The sequence below is a fragment of the Pundamilia nyererei genome, unplaced genomic scaffold (assembly GCF_000239375.1).
Source record: "Pundamilia nyererei isolate P.nyererei 1_Seehausen unplaced genomic scaffold, PunNye1.0 scaffold00121, whole genome shotgun sequence".
Classification (NCBI taxonomy): Eukaryota; Metazoa; Chordata; class Actinopteri; order Cichliformes; family Cichlidae; genus Pundamilia; species Pundamilia nyererei.
In genome coordinates, this window is record NW_005187522.1 from 1,749,225 (window position 1) to 1,760,546 (window position 11,322).

At 41.5% G+C, this 11,322-nt stretch overlaps 1 protein-coding gene across 3 annotated transcripts in view; it reads right to left on the bottom strand.

The window, feature by feature from the left end:
- The window catches only part of cables1 (Cdk5 and Abl enzyme substrate 1), a 24,587-nt gene extending 18,839 nt beyond the window's left edge, over window positions 1–5,748 (bottom strand). For 2 of the 3 annotated variants that reach the window (XM_013913246.1, XM_005742570.1), the window contains exon 1: window positions 5,023–5,748. In XM_013913246.1, coding sequence (XP_013768700.1) covers window positions 5,023–5,585 — 563 coding nt within the window. In that variant the 5' untranslated portion in view covers window positions 5,586–5,748. The remainder of the gene's footprint in view (window positions 1–5,022) is intronic. The other variant, XM_005742571.1, reaches the window with a different exon arrangement.
- Window positions 5,749–11,322: the final 5,574 nt, after the last annotated feature.

Consider the following 11,322-nt stretch of genomic DNA (forward strand, 5'->3'; position numbering starts at 1 on the left):
AATAATAAAATTATTCCTCAAAAATACAACTTGCCTAATAATTCTGCACTCCCTGTATATTGGAACTAAAGATAATTTAGTACTGGGACGGATAGAGTTGGTTTCTTTGTTAGATAAATCAGGCAAGCTTTCAAACTTACATTCTTGGCAGTCTCTCTTTATGACCGTGTGGTGCTGCAGTGAATGAATTGCATTAGAAGCCCACAACTCTGCAAGTTACCTGCTTCATTTCATTATCTTGAAAGTTTCTGAGCTACATTTCTTTCCAAATTCTATCAATCAAGTTACCAACCGCTCCATATGCATGTAGGACTATAACAGGAAGAACCCCTCCACCTCCCTTAAAACTCTGCAAAGAGTGTGCTAAATGAGAAATAATGTCTCTACATGAACATCAGCAGCAGCACGTGCTTTTAATGCAAAAGATGTTTTCCAAGCTGGTGCAAATCCTGGAAACAATAACACGGGACAGGCCACTCATTCACTTCAGACCCTGCTAGGGAGGGTTAGAGCAATCCGTTTCCATCCAGTCTGGCATTAACTAGGCCCAGTGAGAAGGGTCAGACAAGCATCCGCGTAAATCAACAGCAGAGTCTCTGAAAGCAACTCCTGCCACTGTTGCCTGGGAAGTGATTTTATTTAAACACCTTTTCTTGAATGAAGTCAGACACAGTGTAAAATTATTTTCACTACAAATGCACACCATGCTCCTGCAATATAAGAAAGAAATGTTTTTGAATGCTATTGACAATCCTGCTAAGCAATGAAGCTGTAAAACTCAAGTTGACTGTTTAGATGTGGAGATTAAACGGTTTCACGCGTACGACCTGTTGGCAGCTTGCCACAGGACACAGTCTTCCATTTTCCTGCAGAGTCGCTGAGTGAAAAATACATGTAATGTTGTGGGCTTATTCACACAAATATAGTCAGGAAAAAGGGAAATGTGATTACTGTGATAAAAAAAAAAAAAAAAAAAAATAGCACTCTGGGGAGTTCAGCCCGTCTGGTCCGGAAAGGTTCAAAAGTATAATGAGTACAAACGGGATGTAGCAACAAACGCGAGGAATGAACGGGCAAAAAGGAAACGAGAGAAAAAAATAATAATAATAATACAATAATTACATCAAAATTAATTTCAAAACACGTTTCACACACAGGCTGATCCTGGTTAATTTCGGGGGCTTTTCTTAGCTTTCCTTTTATCCACGACTCAGACGCCGAAAGATGCAGGGAAGGAAAATGAGGCATTCTTATATAATCCTGAGATTATGCCAACCATGACCTCAGCGAACAGCAATCGGCCCCATAACCAGAAGTATGTGACCCGAACACACAAGACTCCAGAGAGCCATTACGGTGGCTTGTGCTGCTTGTTTTCCAGCCACAGTTTTGCTTCCACATGCAAAAAGTCCTGTTAAAATACTTTAAAGTACGTGTTTCTGGGTAATCTAATAGTGATGGGAATATAACCCACGCAGGACGTGATAAGACTCAACCTGCCTGTGTTTTACAGAGGAAACAATATAATGAACATTGCTCTACACCTCAGGCAGACAGCACCAGATGGTACTCACTATTATATATTTAAAGCACAGCTCTTGGCTGATTCTTGATGGATGAACGCTGAGGAGTGGAATATGAAATTAGCTATCGTTTCCACGCATTAGATTCTGATGAGGATATTGTCTGAAGCAGCTTTGGGCTCAGAAAGTCTATTTTGGCGGCACATCAGAGGCTCTTCGGCTTCCTCAACGAAAGCAGGATTGAAGGCCAAAAAGTCTGAGGGGAGAGTGTGTCTCCGATTCCCCTGGGAGAGGAAGTGGAGGACAGAAAATACAGAGCTGAGAGCCAGAGCTGCTCCTCAGAAAGCCCGGGCATCCTGCCTCTCCCGGCGAGGGACCTCTGTACACGTTTCCACCAGCTGCCCTCAGAAAACAGACCAGGCACTGTGCAGAGCGCTCGTCTGTCCGCACGCTGGTGGAATATGGCCGCGCTCAATCAGCAGGTTGCATATTTCTCGACATCAGAATTCATTTTATGTGGGCGTCCTTCGAGATATCAAAAACAGGGGGTAAAGTCAGGCTTTAACAAATTCCGACTGTATTTGCAAAGCAGAATAAGAAGCATCAAATCCATTTTCTTAACCGCTTATTCAGCTGAGGATCTTTGGGGGATGGAGTCTCTCCCAGCAGAGGCGGGGTAAAAAACACAAACCGGTCGCTGGTACATCACATGGCAAAGCAGAAACTGGATCCAACATGTGCAACACTGTGGCTGGAACTCAGTATTTCTCGGGTGCTGAGCTTATTAGCACAAAATATGAAAAGCTGGCAGGTTTGTACAAGCTGACTTCCAAGTATTTAAAACCAGCATTTAAAAGCAAAAGCTTATCGTAATCTTTAAGATGTGTAATGATTAACATTTGAAAAGTTTGGCTTCTAATGATCTGCAGCCTGACCAATACTGGATACCAATGTTTTAAAGGTGAAAAAAATACAAATATGATATCAGCAATGAATGTCACAAATCAATCTGCAGCTTACTGTGAAGACGCTGCTTCACTACTAGGGATGGGGCAACAATACAGCATAGTATGGCGCTATTATGCATAGCGATATTGTGTGTGTAAATACTCTGGTGATGCTACTATACTTTAAGAAGAGGGCCAATCTCCTGCAATATATTAAATCAGCTAGCTTAGTGAAAAAAGCTAAAAATAGCAACAATATTGTATTGAGAGTGAAATATGGGATGATTCCGCTTTCTACTGATTGATGAGCTCTGATGCTACTCTGCTACCTGTGCTACAGACAGCATAGAGTAAACAGGAGCTGAAGCCCTCTGCTGGACAAACTATGTGATGACACCCTGATCAACTTAACAGAGATCTGCATGTTCTATAGGTAAGTTTTCATACTAGTGAATACTGCACAACATATGAACCAATACCACTTCTTTTTTATTATTATAGCAACTCTCATTAGTAGATGTGCTGTTTGGTTCAATAATGCTGCCTCTTGTAAGCTAAACAAGTTCAAATGTGTTAGTGATGTAATGATGTCAGTCATGCATTTCCCCCCCACTATTTAAATATATAGCAAAAAAGAAAAGTAAAGAATAAGACATTCCAAACAAGTTGATTTGACAAATCAATTTCAGTGCAGTAACTAGGTTCATGAGCGTTTCCCTGTGAAGCAGAACTTCCTGAGAAGTCTGGCACGGCCTTCAGCAGGAGGCGAGGATTTGGATAAAAGACGAGGGGGCTCTGAACAGAGAAGATCTGACGGCAGGTTCTGACAGTGAGAGAACCACAAGATGATCCGCACTGACAGTCGTCCCTCTTTGAGGTGGAGACCTCCAAACTCTCCCCCTTGTGTGAAAATAAAGTAGACAAAGATAAAATAAAAAGACACTCGTGTGAAACAACAAGCCCCTGTTGCATGCGGAGCTGGACAGCAGTGCAGAGTTACAGGATGTTTGCGTCACACAGAAATGAAGTAGACAGCAGGTGTGTGCCAAGTTTTGTCAAGACACTCACTAAAAATAAGCTGAGGACAATTTGACAAAGAGCCGAAGAACGTTTATGTAAGAAAGACAAACAGAGACTGAATAAGATGCTGGATTTTCTCCTCGGGGGGGAACGAGGGTGCACAGCTCCATGGTTTGCTGGACTTGTGATCAAAACTATCTGCCCCCCATCCCCTGTGCATATCAGTGAGTCATAAGCCTGCAGGCACCTGCATGGAGTAAAGCATACAGCTGAACTTTTTCCTCATGCTGTGTTAGAAAGACTGATTTCTCAGAAGTGCAAGCATCTTTTGAAAACAGCTGATCATAAGAAACCTGCAAGAAAATTGCCAAGAGTCCATTTATTTGGACACCCCTCCGTTTTTGTCACACAACAATGAGAAACTACTAAATCAGGGACGCTTAACTTAAGAAAAATAATCTCCTTCATATTTTCAAGACCCATGCAGTGGGGCTGGTGCCCCAAAAAGTGATTTCCAGTGTTTCTATGTGTTCTTATGTCTAACACCTCTGTTTATTATTGATAAGCAGTCTGCAGTCAACAGGATTTCTGAAGGGGTTATATATGAGATAAAGAATTGACCTGTTTTGCAAGCATCTTTATGACTCTGCGTTATTGAACATAACCTGTGTTGTACCTTACGATGAATCCAGTGCTTTTTGATAGCTTAAAATATCTTTATATAACTGTTACATGATATTTGTTGCAACTTCTACTGCATCTCTTTTGAAAAAGACATTCTTAGTGTCGTTGATTGTTTTCCATTCATAAATAAAAGGATGTATAAAAGTCACTTTGCAAGAAAGTGACAGCAGCTTCAACCCCCTAACAGAAATGTTCTTTCTGGCCTAAAATTGCTCAATGTCATTGACGAGAGATAAGTTTGACAAATGTTTCAAAGATCATGGGCCAACAAGTCATTTACAACACCGAATTGGAGTCCTTGCCTGGCTGAATATGGCCCCTGGGGCTTATGTTTGACACCCCATTTCTAAATCATAACATAATAAATAACAACTGATGTAGGAAAGTCTGGAAAGCTAATCATCCTTAACATTTCCTTAAGAACTTGCTGGAACACAACATACCCAATAAAACTGATTTTGGAAAGTGCCATGGTGCTTTAGAAATACTAACAGATATGCAACATACAGTGAGTGTGCAAACACTTTGCAACTTGTTCTCTAATGTGTGCCTTTCTCTTATTTTGTATATACAAGTCTCTTGATTGTGTATATATTCCTGCTGTCTACTATTAATATTTCATTCCTGCACAGTAGAGCACCCACAATCTCGTTGTACACGTACAATGCCAATAAAGGGCTATTCTATTCTGCTGGCGAGATTTCAGAAGTGAAAAAAGAAAGGTTTGCCTGCAAGATGCACTTCGTGTGCAGTTTAATGAGCAGTCTATGGCGATCCTGCAGTGCAGAAGTGAACTTTGGTCGTTGTGCGCTCAGACAGTGAAGTAAAACCTTTGTGTACACAGTTACCTTGACCTCTGCTGCTCTATCTGTCCGCCCTCCGGGCAGTAGTTCTGGGAGACTTGCCTGGAGTAGGTCGCAGGTAGGATTCCCTGAGTGTACGTCTGCAGCCTCCCTCTAGTCGAGGCTGGGACCGCGGAGAAAGGCGAGCTGAACGTCGAGGGCACAAAAGCGTCGCCCTCCGCGTCTGTACCGACGGGGGGAGCAGTGGGACCCGTCCCAAAACTGGCCCTGCTGCTGGCGTGGAGAGCCTGGTTTGCTAAAGCGAGCGCCTGGGTGGCTGTGGTGGTGGCCGCCGCCGCTGCAGCCGCCGCGGCCGCCGCAGCAGCAGCGGCTCCGTACGCCGAGGGCTCCGTAGAAACCAGGCTCTGTCTAGTCCGAGCTTCCAGCGGGGTTTCCCCTTCGCTCTGACTACCCGCATCGTCCTGCACGGGCCGTCCATCCAGAGAAATGTTGCTGAGAAAGGACAGCGCCGCTTGCCTCCTTCTCGGGTCGATGCGTTTCCGCGTATGCTCGAGACTGGAGTGCTTTATCTGAAGCGTGGATGTGTTGCTGCTCGTGGCAGCCGCCATGGTCCACTTCCAGGTGTCCGAGTCCCACCCTCAGCAGAGGTCTCACCTCGCGGGCATGAGTGCTGATGGGATGGTCGTGCTTGTGTTGGCGAACGGTGGTGCCCGTCTTTTTAAGTACACGCGTTAAACTGGGTGAAAACAGCGAGGTCACGTGTGCGCAGTATTGTGGCAGCACAGGGAAAATTTGGACCAATGAGCTGTCGGGAATACATGTGTTTTTTTTTCTTTTTCCTGACTGCTGAAGCCTCCACTTCTCTGATAGTGCGTGCTAAAATTACATAAACTCCGAGATGTTCGTAACATCTTCAATAAACTTTTTCTACCTGCTGTATTGTTTTTGCAGCCTTCACACTCCTGCAGGGTGAAAAAAATTTTTTTTATCCTTCTTTGTGCATTTCTAATTTTATTCATACATGTAGAAACTGGACTTTCTAAATGTGCAGACATGTGTTATGTGCGGGGATCGTTGTGCGCTGATAGAATGGGGGCCTTGCTCTGTTTGTTTTGATAAAAATCCATCGGTTTCGTGCACCGTATGAGTCAGCATATCTGAAGCGATAGCGCCATCTGTCCGCTTGTCATGTACTGGGTATGCTTTTTTTTGGCCATAACCCAATTAAATATGCCATCTAGTGGAGTTTTTTGACGGGTGCTTGCAGCAACCAGCATATTTTAGTCTAGAGCTAAAAAGGGAAATTTGGAGCATGTTCAGTGTTGGGCCTAATGTTTGATACCCCTGTACCTCATAGTTAGCAAATCAATTATAACGAATAGAAAACACACATTAACAATAATAATAATAATAATGGTTGTAACAGTGATAATAAAAAATTAAATATGACAGGAAGACATAAAAAGGGGTATCTTGTCCCATGCCTTGTAGTCTACTACATCTACACTATGTTTCAAAAAGTATTCACTCACCCACCCAAATCATTTAATTCAGGTGTTCCAATTACTATCATGAGTGAATAAAACCAAGCACCTAGGTGTGCAGACTGCTTCTACAAACATTGTAGGAAACAGTTTGGGGATGACCCCTTCCTGTTCCAACATGACCACACACCAGTGCACAAAGCAAGGTCCATGAAGATGTGGCCAGAACTTGACTGGCCTGCACAGGAACCTGACCTCGACCCATCAGAACACCTTTGGGATGAATTAGAGCGGACACTGCAAGCCAGGCCTTCCCATCCAACATCACCTTAAAAATGTGCTTCGGAAAGAATGGTCCAAAACTCGCTTAAACACACTCGTAAAGCTTGTGGATAGATGTCCTCGAAGAGTTGAAGCTGTTACAGCTTCGGAGTGGGCTGGCATCATATTAAACTCTATGGATAAGGAATGGGATATTAGTTAAGTTCATGTGTTTGTGAAGGCAGAAGAGAAAATACCTTTGGTATTATTCACCATAGTTCTTCTCTTCTAGAAGCCCTTTTCTCAGGCCTGAAGGTAGATACTATAAAAAAGTGACTAGACCCTCAAAAACAGCTCATTTCCTTTTATAGTTGCATGTAGTTTTTCATGTGGATAAATAAAAAATTCCCCGGTACCAAATGCTAACACTTGGCAGAGAAGCTTTGATTCAGTTGTGTAAAAACCAACTTTCTGCCAATTAAAAGAAGCTTCTCCAGATGTCTGTAATGTGCTGTGGGTAGATGCAACTCTCTAGAGGGCAGGCCTAAGAGTGAAACACCAAGATCCTTTTTTATTATTTGTACTCAATTAAATTCCTTAGAAATAAATGTTCAGAACCTGGAAATCAATTTACACTCCCAGAAGTAGTGAAAATATGTTCCCCTATCAACAAGGCATTTCTAAACATATTAGTTTTCTTTAGAAAGTGTAAATTATTTCTATTTGCACACAATAACAGAATTATTTCAAAACAATGAAAAATCACCAGGGTCAACATTATTAGCCACCTAAAAAACTGACCTCTTTATGGAGCCATAGCACAAACCACTGTTGTGCAACGGTGTGCTTTAACATTGTTATGGTCAAAGCTTGTAAAATCCAGTTAAAAGTTTGCACACAATATAGAAGGATTTGAGCTTGAGAAAGCATCATGCACAAAACAAAAGAAATCGGTTTACACTTGAGTAGAGTAGTTGATATACAAAGTTATCACAGCATTTCCTGCGTCATGAACTAGAGTGAGAAGCATCATCGAGAAATTCAAAGAGAGCCACACAGTGCAGCACAAGCCTGTCAGAGGCAGGAAGTGAAAGATTTCGAAGACTCTGGAAAGAAAATTGAGGTATGCTAAAAACAACCTGAGGAAAGATTACTCATACTGGAAGCTCGTTCTTTGGTCAGAGCTTTGGTTTGGCCACAGAGATGCACTCAGAAAAAAAGACATTGAGTGGTTGTTACTTTTACAAGAGTCTAACTTGTAATTTGAACAAAAAAATCGAATGTTTCTATGGTGAATGTAATTAAATCTTTTATGATCTGCATGAAATTTAACAACTTAATTTGTTCTTGTGGAGATGACATGATGCAATAGTGGTTAGTTGCCTAGACTCGAGAAATTCACAAGATGACATGAGATTTCAAACCACAGGAAATCACTGGGGTTATAAGAGGCAGAGAAGCACATGCACACTTGTCTGCTATTAGTATTTATTATGGTTTAACCTGTCAAAAACAAAAATCTAAAGAAAATTCTGTAGCAAGCTTTGTCGTCATCGCTTTCCTACTGTTTTTAAAGTATGGATTGACAGCTTGGTGGTGCACTTTCTGTGTGGAGTTTGCATGTTCTCTGCATGTCTGCCTGGGTTCTCTCCTGGTACTACGACTTCCTCCCACAGTCCAAAGACATGCAGTTAGTGAGGTTAGGTTAATTGGTAACTCTAAATTACCCATAAGTGTGAATGTGAGTGCAAATGGTTGTCTGTCTCTCTGTGTTAGCCCTGCAATAGACTGGGAACTTGTCCAGGGTGTACCACACCTCTCACCTTATGACATCTGGGAGAGTGTCCAGTCCACCCCGTAAGATGGATGGAGTAACCAGTGGAGTAACACTGGAACTGGGAATCTTGTCAAGCCCCCAAAAGTTGATTCTGTTCATGTGGATGTAGCGTTTTCAGTGGGAGAAACATTTCGTCACTCATCCAAGTGACTTCTTCAGTCTCAGCCGACTGCAGGTTTCCCCAATCTTATAAACAGGGAGGAACGCTGGTTTGAGCGGGGAGTCAAGGAGGCCATTTACCTGAAAAGGGAAAGACCATCTCTGAAGTGAGGAGGGAGCCTAAGGGTACATCTTTTGCCATTTTGCAATGCTGTGATTGCAGCCATTCCCCAACTCTCTGTGAATGGTACTCATGGCCATTGATCAGTGGGCTCTGATCAGTGGTTGTTGATCAGTGGTCATGAGAATCTGCATATTAATCATCAAGGAACTGACCTTCCAGCCCATTGCTCCTTCAGTGGGCTGGTTTCTGTCATTATGCAAATGTACTGTTTATAAGATTGGGGTGACGAAATGTTTCTCCCACTGAAAATGCTACGTTCAGATGAACAGAATCAACCGTTAGGGATTTACTTACCTGGATGATTGAGTATGCACCAAAATCTTGTCAAGGCAGAAGGAGTCATGAAGAAACAGGGAAGTGAAGATTTTGAAAGAAAACCTCCAGCAGTCAGCAGCAAGACTGGCTTGAAAGACATTTGCTTTGTCTTTCAATGCGACAGTGACTCAAAAGATACATCATTAGTGGTGAAGAACTACCTCAAGGATCCAAAATGAATGTTATTGACTGGACGTAGGTAGCACAACTTGACCGGGGAAAAAAACAGTATTCACAAAGAACTATTGGCGAAAACTTTGCATATCTCATCAAAGTGTTCACTGTGTTCTTAAAAACTGAGGAAACTGGACAAGATGAGGACAGAAACAAATGGACAGTTCCTGAAAATCATGTTCTTAAGAAACAGGAAAAAATTTGTAAAGTCCTGACAGAATATATATCTGACCCTTCAGTTGTTTGCTGAAGCCTCATCAGAAATGGTCTCAAAGGAAGAATGGCTGTCAAGAAGCCATTCTTAAGGGGAACAGGGCAAGAAGCTGTAATATGTCAGATTAAACAATAGCTGGAGTAAAAATCAATGGCAACAGGTTTTATAGAGTCATGAATTCAACACACACTGATGACAATTTACCACCAAAATGAAACCGATTTAAACAGTGTGTACGGAGGACGTCGGCAGAGAGGTACAGAGGTGAGTGTCTACTGCCAGCTGTAAATCAATGTGGAGGCTCTGTCATGGTTCAGGCAGTGGTGTTGGGGATGTTGCCAAAATGTATAAAATCATGAACGCAGAAAAGTGCCATCAGATTTCGAACCACCTTACAATATCATCTGGAAAGCAAATGGTTAATTTTCTTCTAACATGGCAATAATCCCAAACACACTGCCAGTGTGGTAAATGCATACCTGGATAGAAAACCATGCAGTGCAACACTATCAGTCATGGACGGGGCTCCCCACAGCCCGGAGATCAACATTACTGAGGATCATCTTGACAGGAAATAGAACAAAAGAAAGTAACCACAGTTTGGTTTATTTTGATAAATGCATTCAAAAGAATTTGAAAAACAGTCTAATAAATTATATCTGCATCTATCTAGTTTTATAATTGTCATTCTTGGCGAATGAAAGCTTTCATTTAGGTCAGTTCAGGAGTTTAAACCATACTTGACTACCTGATGTCAAAGAAGCGATTAACATGATTTTCTTTTACACAGTAGGTAAACATTGGTGTAACCGATAACTTTAACAAAGACTCAAGAACCTCTGAAAGGCTTGACAGTGTGACAACAAGCCCTATCATCTCACTGAAGCCAAAACAACCGACTTTCGTTTAGCCATCAATCCCTTTATTTGCTCGTTTATTTGCACCTGTTCCTACACTGTGACCTCTGTGACGTCTGTTTAACAATGTGTGCAACTTGTGAGAAAATACACACTTGAAGCCAAAATGTTAAATTATCATTATGGTAACGGAAAGAAAACAAGAAAATAATACAGTCTGTCCTAAAGAAGAAAACCGGTTAAATCAACTTAGAGCAGATGTTATAAAAAAGACAAAATGGGCCTACTGGTCGTTCTGCTCTTAAAAGATTGCAAGTAGCATAACGTTTTGTTACCACTAGAGGTCTCTGTTGCACTGTGTTGCATGTTTCCGACTGAATGCTCTGCATTGCCAAGAGTTTATATTAATTTATACTAACTGATGTTTATGACACTTGTCGCCACATGTATATAATGACATTAGTAATAAAATCCTGGCAGTGTTTTTTATTTTTATTTTAGATATATCATAACTAGGTTAATATAATAATGGCATTGACGATTTTGACCTTATACTTAAGGTTATGTTAATGATATTTAAAACTATACAGATTTAAAGACTGATTCAGTTCAGTTCAGTTTTATTTTATTTATACAGCACCAAACCACAAGAATAGCTGCATTAAGATCCTTCATACTGTAAGGTAAAGACCCAGTAATACAGTGAAACCCAACAATCAGACAGCTTCCTGTGAGCAAGTACTTGGTGATGGTGGGAAGGAAAAACTCCCTTTTAACAGGATGAAACCTCTGGTAGAACTAGGCTCAAAGAGGGCCATGATAATATATTATAGTTACATAGATAATACTAATTTTACCTTTTGACCTGGTTCCCAACATTGAAATCCATATATATATATATATATATATATAAAACCAAA